Source organism: Oncorhynchus mykiss, chromosome 12 (assembly GCF_013265735.2).
Source record: "Oncorhynchus mykiss isolate Arlee chromosome 12, USDA_OmykA_1.1, whole genome shotgun sequence".
Classification (NCBI taxonomy): Eukaryota; Metazoa; Chordata; class Actinopteri; order Salmoniformes; family Salmonidae; genus Oncorhynchus; species Oncorhynchus mykiss.
Genome location: NC_048576.1, coordinates 3,741,086 through 3,765,545, shown reverse-complemented (window position 1 = coordinate 3,765,545; position 24,460 = coordinate 3,741,086). Strand labels below are relative to the sequence as shown.

General features: G+C 43.6%; 1 protein-coding gene across 1 annotated transcript in view; it reads left to right on the top strand.

Annotated features, from left to right (window-relative positions):
- Positions 1-833: 833 nt before the first annotated feature.
- The window catches only part of LOC110536759 (ephrin type-A receptor 5), a 180,638-nt gene continuing 157,011 nt past the window's right edge, over positions 834-24,460 (top strand). Inside the window, exons 1-2 of the mRNA XM_036936733.1 lie at positions 834-1,328; positions 5,868-5,932. Of these exons, the coding sequence (XP_036792628.1) occupies positions 1,217-1,328; positions 5,868-5,932 (177 nt within the window). The 5' untranslated portion in view covers positions 834-1,216. The remainder of the gene's footprint in view (positions 1,329-5,867; positions 5,933-24,460) is intronic.

Below are 24,460 nucleotides of genomic sequence, written 5' to 3'. Positions count from 1 at the left end.
GGAGTGTGGGAGTGATGAGAGAGAGAGAGAGAGAGAGAGAGGGATGAGATGAGAGAGAGAGAGGGATAGAGAGAAAGAGAGAGGGTACATTCTCTGTTGGTTAATATCAAAAGGCAAATTTTTCATTGACATATTGCATAGGATGTTTAAAATCCCCTGTCATACAATTATGAATGATACCAAACAATGAATTAAGAGTCCTTGTTATATATTTTGATGTCAATACAGTCTGTTATCTGAAGGTCAGTTTTCCAACATAAATATTGTTGTATCATTATATGACACAAGTCTTTTGTAATGATTAACAATTCAACAAACAAGTAATATTGTCCTAATTTTACAAGTGAAATAGTAGACTCCAACGTTCATGTCTGTGGTTGAACCAGAATCAAAGGAGGCAATTATTTTTTAAAGCCCAGGAAGCAGCCATTCAATTTGCCATTCACCAGACTTTCAAGTTTAATAATGTCAAAATGCCTTGGGTATTTTCCCAGAGGTGGATTTGGCGCATGTGCACTTGCTCAAAAACAATACAGACTTTGCAGACAAGACCTTTTTTGGTTGCATGTCACTTTTTATTTCGATATTTTGTGGGGATTTACATACCGGGCTGAACGGTAGCGGTAGTGATGATAGTTGCTCAGCGAAACTCCATTATGTACCGAATTAACGTATTTTGACATTATTAAGCTTGAAAAGCCGGTGAAAGCCAAGTTGAATGGCTGCTTCCTGGGTTTAAAGGAGATTTTGCCATATTCAACGTCTCCTTTAAAGCAGTATTCTGGTTCAGTCTATGGTGTTTCGTGCTTGATATTAGGGGTCATTCGTGTACTGTTTGATAGAGGGCAACGGGCTGTAGTGCTCTTTGTGTGTATGTGGTAGTGTTGGAGCGGAGAGCCTCTATGCCCACTGGAGTCTCCCTCTGCTCTGAAGTTCACTCCGCCCCCGCCTGCTTCAGGCTGGCGGCGCTGTGCAGCTCTCCTCCTCCTCTCCTCCTCTCATCTGCCTCTCCAAATTCAGCGCGCTCCACTTCTCCTCTCCTCTCTAGCCGTGTGCCTGTGTACAGACGGACCTACCGACCGCGTAAATACGCTTTTATCTCTCAATAGACGGACAATAAGGACACAGATGTCTCCATTATTCACTTTAGGAGCGTTTCCGCACTGAACTGAATTACCGGTACATTCATCACGCCTTCGTTTTCTCACCATTTTAAATGAAAAAAATGACATTGGCGTGGAATTGTGGTGGACGGTTTTACTTGAAAGTGTGGACGTGCTTTTTCAGCCTTGCAGTGCTCAGGACTCACTCTATACCTGCTAATGAAGGTAAGTGGACATAGTTAAAACATGTATTTATAATATGTCAATACATTTGATTGTTATTCACCTTTGACTACCTTGCCATGAAAGCAATCATTACCTTTGAACAAGGCTGATGCCCGACACTGATAAAGATGCCAGTTGGCAAAAAAACCATTGATTGCGAGACGCGCAATGCAATTGACATGTCGGTTTTTACTCATTATGAACGTTCTACATTGTGCTTTAAAAATGGTTTGTAAATAGGCTCGGTCTCAGTGATATTGATGCGAAGGAAGAGTGAGTATCTCTCAGGCATTGTTACAGCACCAAGCGACCATTTCATTCCGGATCAATACCAGCGTGACAACTTCTTGACACCGTGTTTGATATTCTATATACCAAATAGATATGGTATTTAGTCAAACCTTTTCGGCTGTACAAATAGAGTAGTCTAGTTTAAGTGCTGTGAAAGTTCAGCTATTTACCTCATGTGTTTCCAACCGTCTTGTTGGTTGACCGGAAGACTGTGCGTGAACAGCATTTAAATATCCTGTGATAAATTATGCCATTACCGCCTATAAGACATTATCTTGGCATTATCCTACCAGACAGACATGAGGTCAGCTCGACTAGTTATGACATTGTCCGGTTGTGAAGTTCCCCTTATTTCGGCGAATATGAATTTGATATAGATTTGTGACATTCAGTAATGGCCAGGGGAAAGTTCCAAAATGTTCTTTCTGTGACAGGAACTATGATATTAGAAATCCTTAGGACTTAATTATAAACACGTTCATACAAATGTAATGAGACGTCATCAATGTCACATGTAGACATATCATAAATGAGCCCTCCTATCTCTCTACCATACATGCGGACACTATTTGTGATAAATTATAGTCAAAATAGAGTCTCAGGAGATTCTCTTCTAAATGTAGTTATAGTATTTTCACTCTAAACATACTGTTAATTTCTTGACATCCTGCATTATATTTCTTGATATCCTGTCCATTATATTTCTTGACATTCTGTCCATTATATTTCTTGATATCCTGTCCATTATATTTCTTGACATCCTGTCCATTATATTTCTTGACATCCTGTCCATTATATTTCTTAATATCCTGTCCATTATATTTCTTGACATTCTGTCATTATATTTCTTGACATCCTGTCCATTATATTTCTTGACATTCTGTCCATTATATTTCTTGATATCCTGTCCATTATATTTCTTGACATCCTGTCCATTATATTTCTTGACATCCTGTCCATTATATTTCTTGACATCCTGTCCATTATATTTCTTGACATCCTGTCCATTATATTTCTTGACATCCTGTCCAGTATATTTCCTGACATCCTGTCCATTATATTTCTTGATATCCTGTCCATTATATTTCTTGACATCCTGTCCATTATATTTCTTGAGATTCTGTCCATTATATTTCTTGACATCCTGTCCATTATATTTCTTGAGATTCTGTCCATTATATTTCTTGTCATTCTGTCATATATTGAGAAGTGTGCTCGTTCGTTCGTGCGCGCGGGTGTGTGTGTGCGTGTGTGTGTGCGTGTGTGTGTGTGTGTGTGTGTGTGTGTGCTGCAGTTGAATAGCCCCAGCTGATGATGACTAGGCCTAACAAACAGCATCACTACATAACAGCACCCTAACCCCACAGGAATTCAGCCTAATGGTCTGATTCAGAGGCTGTGTGTCCCAAATGGAAAAATGTTCCCTATATAGTGCACTACTTTAGACCAGAGTCTTATGGAACCCTATTCCCTATATAGTGCACTACTTTAGACCAGAACCATATAGAACCCAATTCCCTATATAGTGCACTACTTTAGACCAGAACCATATAGAACCCTATTCCCTATATAGTGCACTACTTTAGACCAGAATCATATAGAACCATATTCCCTATATAGGGCACTACTTTAGACCAGAGCCCTATAGAACCCTATTCCCTATATAGTGCACTACTTTAGACCAGAGCCCTATAGAACCATATTCCCTATATAGGGCACTACTTTAGACCAGAGCCCTATAGAACCCTATTCCCTATATAGTGCACTACTTTAGACCAGAGCCCTATTGAACCCTATTCCCTATATAGTGCACTACTTTAGACCAGAGCCCTATAGAACCCTATTCCCTATATAGTGCACTACTTTAGACCAGAGCCCTATAGAACCCTATTCCCTATATAGTGCACTAGGGCTCAACGGGTTCTGGTCAAAATAAGAGCACCTCTGGGACATAACGTGTGATACAGATAGGATTTGACGTCAACACAATATATCCACAGTGATTAAGTGAAGTGACACCATAACTCTCCCACATGTGAAATATGTCTCTTGGTGTTTTGAAATCGACACACACTGTATGGATAAAGAGTTTGTCCATTCAAACAATTATTACCAATGAATTTGCTTCTATTGGACTCTGAGGAGGATTTGCTGTTAAAACATTTGTCTTTTTCTGCTGAACGTAATGTAAACAAATACACTACTACCTTCTTACATCCTTGTATCCACTCTGGGAGTAAATCATTACCTGTTAGATATTACTGCGCTGTCGGACCTAGCAGCATTGTGCTACACACACAGTAACATCTGCTAACCATTTGTATGTGACCAATAACATTCGATTTGATTTGATTCAATGGTGACAACCACCATGAATCATCTGAATTCTCTGACTATGAGAATAATACACACTTAGTTTCACTACGGGGAAAGGGTTCTCCTCTCGTCTACTGATGTACGCCAAGAGGATCTCCTTACATCCTCTCTTGGAGAAAGACATAATCTCCCTGTTATCATCGACTACACTACAACATATTTCCACTTTTTCTCCTAATTAGGATATTTTCCTAAGGGCAATGTTCTATCTGGAGTACTAGACAGTGTCTGTTAGCCTGCCTGCCAATCAGCTGGAACAAACCAAGACCTACTTTTCAGAAACTTTAAAAAGACAGTTTGTTATGCTAGGAATGATGACTTTTCATTGGTGAAGGAATGATGACTTTTCATTGGTGAAGGAATGATGACTTTTCATTGGTGAAGGATTGATGACTTTTCATTGGTGAAGAATTGTCGACTTTTCTTTGGTGAAGCAATCTTGACTTGTCATTCGGGAAGGCATGTTGACTTTTCATTGGTGAAGGCATGTTGACTTTTCATTGGTGAAGGCATGTTGACTTTTCATTCGGGAAGGCATGTTGACTTTTCATTGGTGAAGGCATGTTGACTTTTCATTGGTGAAGGCATGTTGACTTTTCATTCGGGAAGGCATGTTGACTTTTCATTGGTGAAGGCATGTTGACTTTTCATTGGTGAAGGCATGTTGACTTTTCATTCGGGAAGGCAATGTTGACTTGTCATTGGTGAAGGCATGTTGACTTTTCATTGGTGAAGGCATGTTGACTTTTCATTCGGGAAGGCATGTTGACTTTTCATTGGTGAAGGCATGTTGACTTTTCATTGGTGAAGGCATGTTGACTTTTCATTGGTGAAGGCATGTTGACTTTTCATTCGTGAAGGCATGTTGACTTTTCATTCGGGAAGGCAATGTTGACTTTTCATTGGTGAAGGCATGTTGACTTTTCATTGGTGAAGGCATGTTGACTTTTCATTGGTGAAGGCATGTTGACTTTTCATTGGTGAAGGCATGTTGACTTTTCATTCGGGAAGGCATGTTGACTTTTCATTGGTGAAGGCATGTTGACTTTTCATTGGTGAAGGCATGTTGACTTTTCATTGGTGAAGGCATGTTGACTTTTCATTCGGGAAGGCATGTTAACTTTTCATTCGAGAAGGCATGTTGACTTGTCATTGGTGAAGGCATGTTGACTTTTCATTGGTGAAGGCATTGGTCGTTGTGCCCTTAACATATCGGTCATGATTGTTAAGCAACATTTTGCAAAGGTCACTTCTACTATATTTGGTTACTGCTGTTGTACTATTCAGTAGCTCTGTCAGATCAGTTAACAGTAGGTCTGTCAGATCAGTTACCAGTAGGTCTGTACTGTTCAGTTACCAGTATGTCTGTCAGTACTGTTCAGTTACCAGTAGGTCTGTCAGATCAGTTACCAGTAGGTCTGTCTATTTTGTCCAGTTACCAGTAGGTCTGTTTGTACTGTTCAGTTACCAGTAGGTCTGTCTGTACTGTTCAGTTACCAGTAGTTCTGTCTATACTGTTCCGTTACCAGTAGGTCTGTCAGATCAGTTTCCAGTAGGTCTGTCAGATCAGTTACCAGTAGGTCTGTCTATTTTGTTCAGTTACCAGTAGGTCTGTCTGTACTGTTCAGTTACCAGTCTGTACAGTTCAGTTACCAGTAGGTCTGTCTGTACTGTTCAGTTACCAGTAGGTCTGTCTGTACTGTTCAGTTACCAGTAGGTCTGTCTGTACTGTTCAGTTACCAGTAGGCCTGTCTATTGTGTGGCTCACTGAATGATCACTATAATTTGGGTTATGTGAAAAAAGTGTTTTTCATTTAAAATCTTCCCAAATGTGTTCTACATACTAATTGTGTCCTTCCTGTGTTTCTGCAGTGAACTTACTGGACTCTCGCTCTGTCATGGGGGACCTTGGGTGGATAGCCTACCCAAAGAATGGGGTGAGTGGTACTTCATAAATGCTCACACAAACCACACCAACTCTTTTCAGGCTGCCTGGACCAATCCTCATCAGTATCAGTCCCAGCTCAGTCCCTGCTCAGTCCCTGCTCAGTCCCAGCTCAGTCCCAGCTCAACTCAGCTCAACCCCAGCCCTGGTCAACCCCAGCTCAACCCCAGCTCAGCCCCAGCTCAACTCAGCACAACCCAGCTCAGCTCAGCCCAGCTCAACTCAGCGCAACCCAGCTCAGCTCAACCCCAACTCAACCCCAGCACAACCCAGCTCAGCTCAACCCCAGCCCAGCTCAACCCGAGCTCAACCCCAGCCCAACCCAGCTCAACCCCAGCTCAGCCCCAGCTAAACTCAGCTCACCCCCAGCTCAACCCCAGCCCACCCCAGCTCAGCTCAACCCCAGCTCAGCTCAACCCCAGCTCATTCCCAGCCCAGCTTAACCCCAGCTCAACCCCAGCTCAACCCCAGCCCCGCCCAACCCAGCTCAACCCCACCCCAGCCCAGCCCAGGCCAGCTCAACCCCAGCCCAGCCCAACCCAGCTCAGCCCCAGCTCAGCCCAGGCCAGCTCAACCCCAGCCGAGCCCAACCCAGCTCAACCCCAGCTCAGCCCAGGGCAGCTCAACCCCAGCTCAGCCCAGCCCAGCCCAGGCCAGCTCAACCCCAGCTCAGCCCAGGCCAGCTCAACCCCAGCTCAGCCCAACCCCAGCTCAGCCCAGGCCAGCTCAACCCCAGCTCAGCCCAGCTCAGCCCCAGCTATGTCGGCTACAGTTTCAACAGAATAAACACATCAAAACTCACAATCAAAGGATGATGCTTGTTAGTACTGTTTGGGATATATCAGGTTAAAGGATGATGCTTGTTAGTACTGTTTGGGATATAGCAGGTCAAAGGATGATGCTTGTTAGTACTGTTTGGGATATATCAGGTTAAAGGATGATGCTTGTTAGTACTGTTTGAGATATAGCAGGTTAAAGGATGATGCTTGTTAGTACTGTTTGGGATATATCAGGTCAAAGTTGGGAATCTCCCAGGCGATTAAACAACAGACAGACCTCTCATAGTCAGAGAGTGGAAAAGGCAGGGTTTTTATGGTCTCCAGAGACATGCAGCTCAGGCTTCTAATTACACAGAATATTTCCTCACACTAATTCCTTATTGACTCCATAAAGGAGGGGAGGGGGGGGAAGGGGATGAGGGAAGTCTGAGCCAGCTCTGATCCTCATGAGTGCTGGGAGATCTAGTGACCAGCCTGATAGGCCCATAAGTTAATTGCATCAATTACATTTTTTTTTTCAAGAAGTGAAACGAATAGTCTGATCATTTACACATCGAAGTGTCTCAGCTCAAGGAAATCATCTTCGGATCGGCTCAAACGTGACCCACCACCTAAATTCGGTGTTATGTAGCAACATTTTAAATGGTGTTTTTACATTGGATAAAAGTATAGACAGAGCTTCTCAATGGAATATCATACACTGGAGGAAACATGGGGAAGTAGAGACTCAGAGCTTCTAAATGGAATATCATACACTGTAGTTGGAGGAAACATGGGGAAGTAGAGACTCAGAGCCTCTAAATGGAATATCATACACTGTAGTTGGAGGAAACATGGGGAAGTAGAGACTCAGAGCCTCTAAATGGAATATCATATACTGTAGTTGGAGGAAACATGGGGAAGTAGAGACTCAGAGCCTCTAAATGGAATATCATACACTGTAGTTGGAGGAAACATGGGGAAGTAGAGACTCAGAGCCTCTAAATGGAATATCATATACTGTAGTTGGAGGAAACATGGGGAAGTAGAGACTCAGAGCCTCTAAATGGAATATCATACACTGTAGTTGGAGGAAACATGGGGAAGTAGAGACTCAGAGCCTCTAAATGGAATATCAGACACTGGAGGAAACATGAGGAAGTAATGCAGCTTTAAAAGGTGATACACTTAGAATCCCATTTAGGACAAAAGGCATGTTGCTGTGGTGTTCACACTTGCTCTACATGAAACATTGGGAAACATATATTTTAGTAAAGGAATACTTTCACCAAATTGCCAAAATGAATTCTCTGAAAATTATCTCTCTTGAGTTTCCCCATCAGGCAAAATTAAAAACATTAAATTGACTATTGTTGTATAACAAAGCTACAGTGCTGTTCATTGTTTACGCCCGTTTAGCATGGTTCACATCCCCTGTAGGGCGGCACACAATTAGTCCAGCGTCGTCCGAGTTAGAGTTTGGCCAGGGGGTAGGCCTTCATTGTAAATTTAAAACATTTACCTAACTGACATGCCTAGTTAAACAAAGGTTAAACCGACCCATCTCTTAAAGAATTCACTTTGGAGCATGTGCCTGTGGCCATGTGCTATAGCAGTGAAGTCGTCCTTAAAAAAGCTGAGAAAAGATTTCAACAATGAAATACTTTGTTAACTTCAAGTGCTAAAAATAGTAGTCTACAATTTAAGAAAAACTTAAAACACACAAACACGTAAAGGCTTAGGTAAAATCAATATACAGGCCTATATCATCAGATCCTTGGAGTAAACTTTGGTTCAGGCCATGTTACGATATTAACAATGGAATCTAGCCTGAGAACATATTTCATATTTCTGTGAGAATATTTGTAATGTCCATGTGCTTTTCATTATAGAAGTCTTGATCTTCTCAAAAATATATGTTTGCCGGGTTGTCCAGTCCGGGGGATGGCTTTCACATCTCTGGGAGGAAGGATGTCAACATTGCACAGCAGCTGAAACCTGGTTCCATCTGAGTGAATGCTCCTTGGCCACAACAACACCAGGCTCCAGACCATTACAGCTGTAAAGGAGGAAAGCAGACTAAAATAGACAAGACATTAAAACATTACATTACAGCAATAACATTCATTGACCCCCAAGTTCAAGCAATAAGCTCAAAGTACAAAGACAACGTACCTGAAGTGTTGCTTGTCCTCGATCACCTCCTTGTACTGGAGACAAGACAAAGTCCAGAAAAATAGGTTACAATGTGTCTGGCAATGCAGACACAAGATAACTAGCTAGATTTAGCAAACATTTAGCTTCATAATTACCAGCTAGCTAGATGAAAATGGCATTGATCTAGCTCTCCAGCTAGTTGAGCATATAAAAAAGAAAACTCACTCTATAATCCAATAGCTATCTAGCTATCATTTCATTGTGACTAGCTAGCTAGCCAACTTAGCATGAGTCCCTATAACGTAACATATGGTTTGATTAGCTTGCTAACACTTAGCATTCGCACCACAGTGGCTATTTTGTTGTAGCTAGCTAGCTAGTTAAACATGACATATTGGCAAACAAAGATTATCATCATGTTATACATGGCTTAGCACATGAGCAATCAACACTAACAGCAGAAACCAACTGGCTAGCTCAGCTAACTGTCTTAATGTTGCTTCATCCCACAATGAGACATCTGTAAACAATAGCTTTTTGCGTGATGTACCAAGCTATAATGGTGACTGTATGCAACTGTCTAGCTAACTAGCTAGAGTGCCTTCAGAAAAGTTTTCAGACCCCTTGAATCTTTCCACATTTTGTTACATTACAGACTTATTCTAAAATGTATTAAATTGATTTTTCCCCATCAATCTACACACAATACAGCAGATTAAGTGAAAACAGGTTTTTAGAAATGTTTGCTAATTTATACAAAAAAAACGGAAATATCACATTTACATAGGTATTCAAACTTTTTACTTTCAAGTCTTCTTGGGTGTGACGCTACAAGATTGGCACACCTGTATTTTGGAGTTTCTCCCATTTTTCTCTGTAGAGCCTCTCAAGCTCTGTCAGGTTGGATGGGGAGCGTCGCTGCACAGCTATTTTCAGGTCTCTCCAGAGATGTTCCATCCGTGCTGGCTGGGCCACTCAAGGACATTCAGGGACTTGTCCAGCCGTGTGCTTAGGGCTGTGTGCTTGTTGTCCTGTTGGAAGGTGAACCTTCACTCCGGTCTGGGGTCCTGAGCGCTCTGGAGCAAGTTTTCATCAAGGATCTCTCAGTTTTTTGCTCCGTTCATCTTTCCCTCGATCCTGACTGGTCTCCCAGACCCTGCCACTGAAAAATATCCCCACAGCATGATGCTACCACCACCATGCTTTACCGTAGGGATGGTGGCAGGTTTCCTCCAGACGTGACTCTTGGCATTCAGTCCAAAGAGTTCAATCATGGTTTCATCAGACATGAGAATCTTTTTTCTCATGGTCTGAGTCTTGTCATGTGCATTTTACTGAGGAGTGACTTCCGTCTGGTCACTCTACCATAAAGGCGCGATTGGTGGAGTGCTGCAGAGATGGTTTTCCTTCTGGAAGTTTCTTCCATTTCCACAGAGGAACTCTGGTGCTCTGTCAGAATGACCATTGGGTTCTTGGTCACCTCGCTGACCAAGGCCCTTCTCCCCCAATTGCTCAGTTTGGCCTGGCGGCCAGCTCTTTACTTCCATTTAAGAATGATGGAGGCCACTATGTTCTTGGGGACCTTCATTGCTGCAAACATTTTTTGGTACCCTTCCCCAGGACAATTCCTTTGACCTCATGGCTGTTTTTTTCTCTCTGATATGCACTGTCAACTATGGGACCTTATATAGACAGCCTTTTTAAATCATATCCAATCAACTGAATTTACCACAGGTGGACTGAAAATCAAGTTTTAGAAACATCTCAAGGATGATCAATGGAAACAGGATGCACCTGAGCTCAATTTCGAGTCTCATAGCAAAGGGTCTGAATACTGAGATATAATAAGGTATTTCTGTTTTTCTAAAAATCTGTTTTCACTGTGTCATTATAGGGTATTGTGATGTCATTATGGGGTGTAGATTTAATTTTTTTATTTCACCTTTATTTAACCAGGTAGGCTAGTTGAGAACAAGTTCTCATTTGCAACTGCGACCTGGCCAAGATAAAGCAAAGCAGTTTGACACATACAACGACACAGAGTTACACATGGAATAAACAAACATACAGTCAATAATAGAGTAGAAAAATCTATATACAGCATGTGCAAATGAGGTAAGATAAGAGAGTTAAGGAAATAAATAGGCCATGGTGGCGAAGTAATTACAATATAGCAATTAAACACTGGAGTGATATATGTGCAGAGGATGAATGTGCAAGTAGAGATACTGCAAAGGAGCAAGATAAATAAATAAATACAGTATGGGGATGAGGTAGACTTGATGGGCTAATTACAGATGAGCTATGTACAGGTGCAGTGATCTGTGACCTGCCCTGACAGTTGGTGCTTAAAGCTAGTGACGGAGGTAATAGTCTCCAGCTTCAGAGATATTTGCAATTCGTTCCAGTCATTGGCAGCAGAGAACTGGAAGGAGAGGCGGCCAAAGGAGGAATTGGCTTTGGGGGTGACCAGCGAAATATACCTGCTGGAGCGCGTGCTACGAGTGGGTGCAGCTATGGTGACCAGTGAGCTGAGATAAGCTGGGGCTTTACCTATCAGAGACTTGTAGATGACCTGGAGCCAGTGGGTTTGGCGACGAGTATGAAGCGATGGCCAGCCAACGAGAGCGTACAGGTCACAGTGGTGGGTAATATATGCTTGCTGACAACACGGATGGCACTGTGATAGACTGCATCCAATTTCTTGAGTAGAGTGTCGGAGGCTATTTTATAGATGACATCGCCGAAGTCGAGGATCGGTAGGATGATCAGTTTTACGAGGGTATGTTTGGCAGCATGAGTGAAGGATGCTTTATTGCGAAATAGGAAGCCAATTCTAGATTTAATTTCGGATTAGAGAATGGGAGTCTGGATGTGAGTCTGGAAGGAGAGTTTACAGTCTAGCCAGACACCTAGCTATTTATAGTTGTCCACATATTCTAAGTCAGAACCGTCCAGAGTAGTGATGCTGGATGGGTACGGGCAGGTGTGGGCAGTGATCGGTTGAAGAGCATGCACTTAGTTTTACTTGCATTTAAGAGCAGTTGGAGGCCATTGAAGGAGAGTTGTATGGCATTGAAGCTCGTCTGGAGGTTAGTTAACACAGTGTCCAAAGAAGGGCCAGAATTATACAGAATGATGTTGTCTGCGTAGAGGTGGATCAGAGAATCACCAGCAGCGAGAGCGACATCATTGATGTATACAGAGAATGGCGGGCCCTCCGATTTGACACACTAAACTCTATCAGCGAAGTAGTTGGTGAACCAGGCGAGGAAATCATTTGAGAAACCAAGGCTGTTGAGTCTGCCAATAACAATGTGGTGATTGACAGACTCGAAAACCTTGGCCAGGTTGATGAATATGGCTGCACAGTAATGTCTCTTATCGATGGCGGTTATGATATCGTTTAGGACCTTGAGCGTGTCTGAGGTGCACCCATGACCAGCTCTGAATCCAGAGCGTAGCGGAGAAGGTACAGTGGGATTTGAAGTGGTCGGTAATCTGTTTGTTGACTTGGCTTTTGAAGACCTTAGAAAGGTAGGGTAGGATAGATATAGATCTGTAGCAATTTGGGTCTAGAGTGTCTCCCCCTTTGAAGAGGCAGCTTTCCAATCTTAAGGAATCTCAGACGATACAAAAGAGAGGTTGAACCAGCTAGTAATAGGCTAGTTAAACAGGCTAGTAATTTCAGCAGATTATTTTAAAAATAGAGGGTCCAGAATGTCTAGCCTGGCTGGGGGTCCAGGTTTTGCAGTTCTTTAAGAACATCAGCTATCTTGATTTGGGTGAAGGAGAAATGGGGAGGCTTGGGCAAGTTGCTGTAGGGAGTGCAGGGCTGTTGACCGGGGTAGGGGTAGCCAGGTGGAAAGTATGGCTAGCTGTAGAAAAATGCTTATTGAAATTCTCAATTCTAGTGGATTCATCGGTGGTGACAGTGTTTCCTGTCCTTAGTGCAGTAGGCAGCTGGGAGGAGGTGCTCTTATTCTCCATCAACTTTACAGTGTCCCAGAACTTTTTTGAGTTTGTGCTACAGGATGCAAATTTCTGCTTGAAAAAGCTAGCCTTAGCTTTCCTAACTGCCTGTGTATATTTATTCCTGACTTCCCGGAAAAGTTGCATATCACGGGGGCTATTCAATGCTAATGCAGAACGCCACAGGATGCTTGGAGAGAACCAAGGGCTATATCTGTTCCTGGTTCTACATTTTTAAAAGGGGCATGCTTATTTAAGATGGTGAGGAAGGCACTTTTAAAGAAAGACCAGGCATCCTCGGCTGACGGGATGAGGTCAATATCCTTCCAGGATACTGGGGCCAGGTCGATTAGGAAGTATTTTAGGGAGCGTTTGATAGTGATGAGGGGAGGTCGTTTGACCGCAGACCCGTTACGGATGTAGGCAATGAGGCAGTGATCACTGAGATCTTGGTAGAAAACATCAGAGGTGTATTTGGAGGGCAAGTTGGATGATATTTATGAGGGTGCCCGTGTTTACGGATTTGGGGTTGAACCTGGTGGGTTCATTGATAATTTGTGAGAGATTGAGGGCATCAAGCTTAGATTGTATAATATATATATATATATATATATATATATATATATATAACAAGCGGAAATGATGAGAGACTTGTTTCTGGAAAGGTGAATTTTTAGAAGTAGAAGCTCAAATTGTTTGGGCACAGACCTGGATAGTAAGTCAGAACTCTGCACGCCATCTCTGCAGTAGATTGCAACACCGCCCCCTTTGGCAGTTCTATCTTGTCAGCAAATGTTATAGTTAGGGGTGGACATTTCAGGGTTTTTGGTGGTCTTCCTGAGCCAGGATTCAGACACGGCAAGGACATCCGGGTTGGCAGAGTGTGCTAGGGCAGTGAATAAAACAAACTTTGGGAGGAGGCTTCTAATGTTAACGTGCATGAAACCAAGGCTTTTACAGTTACAGATGTCAGCAAAAGAGAGCGCCTGGGGAATAGGAGTGGAGCTAGACACTGCAGGGCCTGGATTAACCTCCACATCACCAGAGGAACAAAGGAGGAGTGGGATAAGGGTACAGCTAAAGGCTCAAATAACTGGTCGGCTAGTACGTTCAGAACAGAGAGTAAAAGGATCACATTTCTGGGCATGGTAGAGTAGATTCAAGGCATAATGTACAGACAAAGGTATGGTAGGATGTGGATACAGTGATGGTAAACCTGTGCTTAGAGTGATGATGAAAGAGATATTGTCCCTAGAAATATAATTTAAACCAGGTGATGTCACCGCATGTGTGGTAGGTGGAACTAAAGTATTAAATAAGGCGTTTTGAGCAGGGTCAGAGGCTCTACAGTGAAATAAGGCAATAAATTCTAACCAAAACAGCAATGGACAAGGCATATTGACGTTAGCGAGAAGCATGCGTAGCCGAGTGATCATAGGAGTCCAGTGAGTAGCTTCAGGCAGCTTGGGGCTAGCGCAAGCTAACAGAAGGGCCTTGAAAGGACGCCGCGAAGAAAGTCTGTCTATGAATTTGTCCGATGGGCCTTTTAAGCTAACAGTCCGATGTGCTCTGGACAGCTAGCAGGCCGCGGCTAGCATGCTAGCGGATGGGATTTCAGGGGGCGAAGCGACGGCGGAGCCAGTTGAGGAAGTACCCTATCGGGCGAATCACGTCGGTGGTCCAGTCGTGATGAGTCGGCGGGGTTCCAAGCCAGTTGGCAAAAATAGGTATTGTAGCCCAAGTAGTGGCTGATCGACCTCTTTGGCTAGCCTGGAGATGGGCCTAGCAAGGCTAGCTCCAGGCTAATTGGTTATTGTTTCGGCACAGTGACGTTAGCCAGGAGTGGCCACTCGAGTAGCAGCTAGCTAGCTGCGATGGTCCAGGTGAAGAAAAAAAAAAGAAAAAAAAAGGTTCAGAGCTTGCAGTAGGAATCCGGAGATATGGAGAACAATAAGTCCAAAATGGCTCTGGTTTGAGTCGTGCTGCGCAGACTGGCGAGAGTTGTCCTGGCTAGAGGTGGCTGATGACCGCTAGCTGACTACTAGCTAGTAGCTAGTTAGCTGGCTAGCATCTGTTGGGGTTCCGGTTCAGGCGACGGTTCAGACGACGGATCAGCAGGGCTCCGTATGGTGGGTATAGTGGCCAATGAGATTGCTGAGGATTTCTTTTTTATTTAATCCATTTTAGAATATAGCTGAAAATGTAACAAAATGTGGAGAGATTCAAGGGGTGTGAATACTTTCCAAAGGCACTTTTAACTGTAGACTTTTAACTAACAATAACAATGACTTTCTGATACAAATGAGACAATAACGTCCATGTAGATATCTTGGCGTTTTAACTGTAGACTTGTACCGACTTCGGCGATGTCATCTACAAAATGGCTTCCAACACTCTACTCAGCAAACTGGATGCAGTCTATCACAGTGCCATCCGTTTTGTCACTAAAGCACCTTATACCACCCGCCACTGCAACTTGTATGCTCTAGTCGGCTGGCCCTCGCTACATATTCGTCGCCAGACCCACTGGCTCCAGGTCATCTACAAGTCCATGCTAGGTAAAGCTCCGCCTTATCTCAGCTCACTGGTCACGATGGCAACACCCATCCGTAGCACGCGCTCCAGCAGGTGTATCTCACTGATCATCCCTAAAGCCAACACCTCATTTGGCCGCCTTTCGTTCCAGTACTCTGCTGCCTGTGACTGGAACGAATTGCAAAAATCGCTGAAGTTGGAGACTTTTATCTCCCTCACCAACTTCAAACATCAGCTATCTGAGCAGCTAACCGATCGCTGCAGCTGTACATAGTCCATCAGTAAATAGCCACCCAATTAACCTACCTCATCCCCATACTGTTTTTATTTATTTACTTTTCTGCTCTTTTGCACACCAATATCTCTATCTGCACATGACCATCTGATCATTTATCACTCCAGTGTTAATCTGCAAAATTGTAATTATTCGCCTACCTCCTCATGCCTTTTGCACACATTGTATATAGACTCCCCCTTTGTTTTCTACTGTGTTATTGACTTGTTAATTGTTTACTCCATGTGTAACTCTGTGTTGTCTGCTCATACTGCTATGCTTTATCTTGGCCAGGTCGCAGTTGCAAATGAGAACTTGTTCTCAACTAGCCTACCTGGTTAAATAAAGGTGAAATAAAAAAATAAAAAAAATAAATAAATTGATCTTGATGATTCACCGCAGACTTAAATACTTTTAAAATAATCCTTCCCACTCGGCTTCAACCAGTCCAGACTGCTCTTTCTCTTAGTTCTCTCTTTCTTTTTCTCTTAGCTCTTTCTTTATCTTTCATTCTGTGTTGAGAGGCTAGGGGGGTGCCTAGGGACTGAGCACTTGGGTTTGGTGTGCGTGATGTTTAGTGCACAGTTGAGCCACAGAAATAGTGTTGGCTTGGAGTGGCTTGGAGTGAGTTACAGGGTTCAAGTGGGAGAGCTAAACAGGGAGAGGGTGCATTCAGGAGTGAACAGGTGGATAGAGAGTAACGAGTGAAAGGAATTGAGTAAAGAAATAGTGAAAGGTACATTCAGGAGTGAACAGGAGGACAGAGAGTAACGAGTGAAAGGAAGTGAGTAAAGAAATAGAGAAGGGTGCATTCAGGAGTGAACAGGAGGACAGAGAGAAACGAGTAAAAGGAAGTGAGTAAAGAAATAGTGAAGGGTGCATTCAGGAGTGAACAGGAGGATAGAGAGAAACGAGTGAAAGGAAGTGAGTAAAGAGATAGAGAAGGGTGCATTCAGGAGTGAACAGGAGGATAGAGAGTAACGAGTGAAAGGAAGTGAGTAAAGAGATAGAGAAGGATTCAAAAGATGCAGGGAGGAAGAACACAGGTAAAGGTCAGGTAAAGGTCAAAGGTTAAGAAATGCTTTCTGTTATCATCAAACACAGTTGTTCTGTCTACAGGAACAGTCTGTATAGTACACAGAAGAGAACAGGAGGGTAAAGATCGCTAACAGTGCCTACACTAATAAACTTTACGATCACCATTTCTAGATAGAAACACAAACATTGCAAGGTTAACCCAGTGACGCAGGTCAATTACACTGAGTATACAACAAATTAAGAACACCTTTTGCCATGACATAGACGGACGGACCAGGTGAATCCAGGTGGAAGTTATGATCCCTTATTGATGTCACCTGTTAAATCCACTTCAATCAGTGTAGATGAAGGGGAGGAGACACGTGGTTAAAGAAGGATTTATAAGCCCTGAGACAATGGAGACATGGATTGTGTATGTGTGCCATTCAGAGGGTGAACGGGCAAGACAAAAGATTGAAGTTTCTTTGAACGGGCATGGTAGTAGGTGCCAGGCACACTGGAGTGTGTCAAGAAGGGCAACATTGCTGGGTTTTTCACACTCAATAGTTTCCCGTGTTTATCAAGAACTGTCCACCACCCAAAGGACTGTGGGAAGTATTGGAGTCAACATGGGCCAGCATCCTTGTGGAACGCTTTCAACACCTTGTAGAGTCCATGCCCAGGTAAATGTAAGCTTTGCTGAGGGCAAAAGGGTTTGTTACTCAATATTAAGACGGTGTTCCTAATGTTTTGTCCTCTCATTGTATCTCCGGTCCGTCCTGGGTAATCCCTTTGTGTTCTGTACCTCCAGTCGTTGTGAAGAGCACCTCGTTACATCTTCCTGGGTGCTTCCCAAATGACGCCATATTCACTGTATAGTGGAGTACTTTTTAACCAGATCCTTAAGGGCCCGTGTCAACTGTAGTACACTGTATAGTGGAGTACTTTTTAACCAGATCCTTAAGGGCCCGTGTCAACTGTAGTGCACTGTATAGTGGAGTACTTTTTAACCAGATCCTTAAGGGCCCGTGTCAACTGTAGTACACTGTATAGTGGAGTACTTTTTAACCAGATCCTTAAGGGCCCGTGTCTACTGTAGTACACTGTATAGGGAGTAGGAATTGGGGAAGCACTCGCTATTAGAGTGAGTGTGTGTTAGGCCTAATCTGTTTTAAAGCCGAGTCCAACCTGTTACTTTACATCCTGTTTATCAGCGTTAAGAGGATTTGTCTCTGTGGTCTCTGCTGAGTGTGTGTGTGTGTGTGTGTGTGTGTGAGTGTGTGAGTGTTTTACTCTGCTGGGTGTGTCATCAGGGGTCCAACCAGACTCAGCACTGCACACAGATACGTAGACAGGCAGGCATGTAGACAGACAGGCAGGCATGTAGGCAGGCAGACAGGCAGGCAGGCATGTAGACAGACAGGCAGGAATATAGGCAGGAATATAGGCAGGCAGGAATATAGGCAGGCAGGCAGGCAGGCAGGCAGGCAGGCATGTAGGCAGGCAGGCAGGCATGTAGGCAGTTAGGCAGACAGGTAGGTAGGCAGACAGGCAGGCATGTAGGCAGACAGGTAGGTAGGCAGACAGGTAGGTAGGCAGACAAGCAGGCATGTAGGCAGACAGGCGCAAAAACTTTCACATGTGAAAATGCTATTTGCTGTTTGAATTGTACTGTCCCATTATGCTAACTGTTACACCTGCTTAGCGGTCCTTCAATCTTCCCAATAGTTGGGGTAATGGGACAATTCTGAGTATATTCTCACCGGTATTGAGGTACATTTTCTGAGCCATATTTCATGTCGGCTCAGCGGGGTCTTAATCTACAGAGCTTTCGGGAAGTATTCAGGCCCCTTCCACTTTTTTCCACATTTTGTTACGTTACAGCATTATTCTAAAATGGATTAAATGTTTTTTCCCCCTCATCAATCTACACACAATACCCCATAATGACATCACAATACCCCATAATGACATCACAATACCCCATAATGACATCACAATACCCCACAATGACAAAGCAAAAACATGTTTTTTGTGCAAATTTATTAAATATCACATTTACGTAAGTATTCAGACCCTTTACTCAGTACTTTGTTGAAGCACCTTTAGTAGTGATTACAGTCTCAAGTCTTATGACTCTACAAGTTTGGCAGACGTGTATTTGGGGAGTTTCTCCCATTCTTCTCTGCAGATCCTCTCAAGCTCTGTCAGGTCGGATGGGGAGCGTCGCTGCACAGCTACTTTCAGGTCTCACCAGAGATGTTCGATCGGGTTCTGGCTGGGCCACTCGAGGACATTCAGAGACTTGTCCCGAAGCCACTCCTTCGTTATCTTGTCTGTGTGCTTAGGGTCGTTGTCTTGTTGGAAGGTAAACCTTCGCCCCAGTCTGGCACACAGCCAAGACAACACAGGATTGACTTCGGGGCAAAGCCCCCCCCCCCCCCCCCTGATTGCTCAGTTTAGCCGGGCGGCTCTAGGAAGAGTCTTGGCTGTTCCAAACTTCTTCCATTTTCGTTTTGTCATTATGCGGTATTGTGTGCAGAATTCTCAAATCAAATCAAATGTTATTAGTCACATGTGCCGAAAACAACAGGTGTAGTAGACCTTACAGGGAAATGCTGAATACAACAGGTGTAGTAGACCTTACAGTGAAATGCTGAATACAACAGGTGTAGTAGACCTTACAGTGAAATGCTGAATACAACAGGTGTAGTAGACCTCACAGTGAAATGCTGAATACAACAGGTGTAGTAGACCTTACAGTGAAATGCTGAACACAACAGGTGTAGTAGACCTCACAGTGGAATGCTGAATACAACAGGTGTAGTAGACCTTACAGTGAAATGCTGAATACAACAGGTATAGTAGACCTTACTGTGAAATGCTGAATACAACAGCTGTAGTAGACCTCACAGTGAAATGCTGAATACAACAGGTATAGTAGACCTTACAGTGAAATGCTGAACACAACAGGTGTAGTAGACCTTACAGTGAAATGCTGAATACAACAGGTATAGTAGACCTTACAGTGAAATGCTGAATACAACAGGTGTAGTAGACCTTACAGTGAAATGCTGAATACAACAGGTGTAGTAGACCTTACAGTGAAATGCTGAATACAACAGGTGTAGTAGACCTTACAGTGAAATGCTGAATACAACAGGTGTAGTAGACCTCACAGTGAACTGCTGAATACAACAGGTGTAGTAGACCTTACAGTGAAATGCTGAATACAACAGGTGTAGTAGACCTCACAGTGAACTGCTGAATACAACAGGTGTAGTAGACCTTACAGTGAAATGCTGAATACAACAGGTGTAGTAGACCTTACAGTGAAATGCTGAGTACAACAGGTTTAGTAGACCTCACAGTGAAGTGCTGAATACAACAGGTGTAGTAGACCTCACAGTGAAGTGCTGAATACAACAGGTGTAGTAGACCTCACAGTGAAATGCTGAATACAACAGGTGTAGTAGACCTTACAGTGAAATGCTGAATACAACAGGTGTAGTAGACCTCACAGTGAAGTGCTGAATACAACAGGTGTAGTAGACCTCACAGTGAAATGCTGAATACAACAGGTGTAGTAGACCTTACAGTGAAATGCTGAATACAACAGGTGTAGTAGACCTTAGAGTGAAGTGCTGAATACAACAGGTGTAGGTAGACCTTACAGTGAAATGCTGAATACAACAGGTGTAGTAGACCTCACAGTGAAGTGCTGACTTACAAGCTCCTAACCAACAATGCAGTTAAAACAATTATAAATACAGATAAGAACAACAAATAAAAGTAACAAGTAATTAAAGAGCAGCAGTAAAATAACAAAAGCGAGCCTATATCCAGGGTGTTACGGTACAGAGTCAATGTGGAGGCTATATACAGGGTGTTATGGTACAGAGTCAATGTGGAGGCTATATACAGGGGGTACTGGTACAGAGTCAATGTGGAGACTATATACAGGGGGTACCGGTACAGAGTCAATGTGGAGGCTATATACAGGGTGTTATGGTACAGAGTCAATGTGGAGGCTATATACAGGGTGTTACGGTACAGAGTCAATGTGGAGGCTATATACAGGGTGTACCGGTACAGAGTCAATGTGGAGGCTATATCCAGGGTGTTACGGTACAGAGTCAATGTGGAGGCTATATACAGGGGGTACCGGTACAGAGTCAATGTGGAGGCTATATCCAGGGTGTTACGGTACAGAGTCAATGTGGAGGCTATATCCAGGTTGGGTACCGGTCCAGAGTCAATGTGGAGCCTATATCCAGGGGGGTACCGGTCCAGAGTCAATGTGGAGGCTATATACAGGGGGTACCAGTACAGAGTCAATGTGGAGACTATATACAGGGGGTAACGGTACAGAGTCAATGTGGAGGTTATATACAGGGGGTACCGGTCCAGAGTCAATGTGGAGGCTATATACAGGGGGTACCGGTACAGAGTCAATGTGGAGGTTATATACAGGGGGTACCGGTCCAGAGTCAATGTGGAGGCTATATACAGGGGGTACCGGTACAGAGTCAATGTGGAGGTTATATACAGGGGGTACCGGTCCAGAGTGAATGTGGAGGCTATATACAGGGGGTACCGGTACAGAGTCAATGTGGAGGTTATATACAGGGGGTACCGGTCCAGAGTCAATGTGGAGGCTATATACAGGGGGTACCAGTACAGAGTCAATGTGGAGGCTATATACAGGGGGTACCGGTACAGAGTCAATGTAGAGGCTATATAGAGGGGGGTACCTGTACAGAGTCAATGTGCAGGGGCACCGGTTAGCTGAGGTAATAATATGTACATGTAGTAGAGTTATTCAAGTGACTATGCATAGAGGATAACAACAGAGAGTAGCAGCTGTGTGTAAAAGAGGGGGGGGGGGGAGTAATGCGAATAGTCTGGGTGGCCATTTGATTAGGTGTTCAGGAGTCTTATGGATTGGGGGTAGAAGCTGTTTAGAAGCCTCTTGGACCTAGACTTGGTGCTCTGGTACTGTTTGCCATGTGGTAGCAGAGAGAACAGTCTATGACTTGGGTGGCTGGAGTCTTTGACAATTTTTAGGGCCTTCCTCTGACACCGCCTGGTATAGAGGTCCTGGATGGCAGGCAGCTTTGCCCCAATGATGTACTGGGCCGTTCGCATTACCCTCTGTAGCGCCTTGCGGTCGGAGGCCGAGCAGTTGCCATTCCAGGCAGTGATGCAACCAGTCAAGATGCTCTCGATGGTGCAGCTGTAGAACCTTTTGAGGATCTGAGGACCCATGCCAAATCTTTTCAGTCTCCTGAGGGGGAATAGGTTTTGTTGTGCCCTCTTCACAACTCTCTTGGTGTACTTGGACCATGATAGTTTGTTGGTGATGTGGACACCAAGGAACTTGAAGCTGTCAACCTGCTTCCATTGCAGGACATAGAAACACAATCAATTGATAAACTAAATATTGAACAATTATTTTTATGTCGATGGTTTGAATAGACAATCGATCATGCAGAATGCAGCCAGTGTTTGGCCCTCGCATTTTTTTGTTTGAAAAATATGAAATCATTCTACAGAAATATGATCTTATTTACCTTTGGACTTTCTTTTAGAAATACCCAGTTCCAACATTTCCACACAGCAAATGAGGGTGTTTTGGTTACCATATAAGGTGAATGTAGGGGGTTTTGGTTACCATATAAGGTGAATGGAGGGCGTTTTGGTTACCATATAAGGTGAATGGAGGGCGTTTTGGTTACCATATAAGGTGAATGGAGGGCGTTTTGGTTACCATACAAGGTGAATGGAGGGGGTTTTGGTTACCATAAAAGGTGAATGGACGGCGTTTTCCAGGCGTGGTTACCATATAAGGTGAATGGAGGGACGTTTTCCAGGCGTGGTTACCATATAAGGTGAATGGAGGGCGTTTTCCAGGCGTGGTTACCATATAAGGTGAATGGAGGGCGTTTTCTAGGCGTGGTTACCATATAAGGTGAATGGAGGGTGTTTTCCAGGCGTGGTTACCATATAAGGTGAATGGAGGGCGTTTTCCAGGCGTGGTTACCATATAAGGTGAAAGGAGGGCGTTTTCTAGGCGTGGTTAACATATAAGGTGAATGGAGGGTGTTTTCCAGGCGTGGTTACCATATAAGATGAATGGAGGGCGTTTTCTAGGCGTGGTTACCATATAAGGTGAATGGAGGGCGTTTTCCAGGCGTGGTTACCATATAAGGTGAAAGGAGGGCGTTTTCTAGGCGTGGTTACCATATAAGGTGAATGGAGGGTGTTTTCCAGGCGTGGTTACCATATAAGGTGAATGGAGGGCGTTTTCTAGGCGTGGTTACCATATAAGGTGAATGGAGGGCGTTTTCTAGGCGTGGTTACCATATAAGGTGAATGGAGGGCGTTTTCCAGGCGTGGTTACCATATAAGGTGAATGGAGGGCGTTTTCCAGGCGTGGTTACCATATAAGGTGAATGGAGGGCGTTTTCTAGGCGTGGTTACCATATAAGGTGAATGGAGGGCGTTTTCCAGGCGTGGTTACCATATAAGGTGAAAGGAGGGCGTTTTCTAGGCGTGGTTACCATATAAGGTGAATGGAGGGTGTTTTCCAGGCGTGGTTACCATATAAGGTGAATGGAGGGCGTTTTCTAGGCGTGGTTACCATATAAGGTGAATGGAGGGCGTTTTCTAGGCGTGGTTACCATATAAGGTGAAAGGAGGGCGTTTTCTAGGCGTGGTTACCATATAAGGTGAATGGAGGGTGTTTTCCAGGTGTGGTTACCATATAAGGTGAATGGAGGGCGTTTTCCAGGCGTGGTTACCATATAAGGTGAATGGAGGGTGTTTTCCAGGCGTGGTTACCATATAAGGTGAATGGAGGGCGTTTTCTAGGCGTGGTTACCAGCGCACAAATATAGTATGGCTCTGAATTATAAATTAAAACATGGCTATATGTTGCGCGCGACAGTTTGATAAATCACAATAATTTGCGGCGCTTGCAAATCCTACAATCTCCACGTAATTTAGTAAGACCTAATTTAGTAAATTTAATAAGACCTAATTTAGTAAATTTGCACAGTTAATACATTAGGCCCAACATCTTAACCAAATTGAAGACTTATGGGAGATTCTGGAGCGACGCCTGAGACAGTGTTTTTCACCACTATCAACAAAGCACCAAGTGATGGAATTTATCTTGGAAAGAATGATGTCACATCCCTCCAATAGAGTTCTAGACACTTGTAGAATTCATGCCAAGGAGCTTTGAAGCTGTTCTGGCAACTCGTGGACGACCATAAAAGACCTGCAGCCTCACACTAGGCATAGGCTATTATTATTTACTGCTACTCTTTAATTATTTCTTATTCTTATCTCTTACCTTTAAAAAAAAAAATATATATATATATATATTTTTTTTTCTTAAAACTGCATTGTTGGTAAAAGGGCTTGTATAAGGGGACGGCAGGGTAGCCTAGTGGTTAGAGCGTTGGACTAGTAACCGAGAGGTTGCAAGCTCAAATCCCCAAGGTACAAATCTGTCATTCTGCCCCTGAACAGGCAGTTAACCCACTGTTCCTAGGCCGTCATTGAAAATAAGAATTTGTTCTTAACTGACTTGCCTAGTTGAATAAAGGTAAAATAAATAAATAAAGGTTAAATAAATAAAATAAGTAAGCATTTCACTGTAAGGTCAACGCCCTGTTATATTCGGCGCATGTGACAAATAACATTTGATTTGACACGTAACTACGAAGTCCTATTTCACAGTTGTCGCCTTGTCCGAGATCATTCTATGCTTTACACACCGTCCCAGTGCACCACTTCT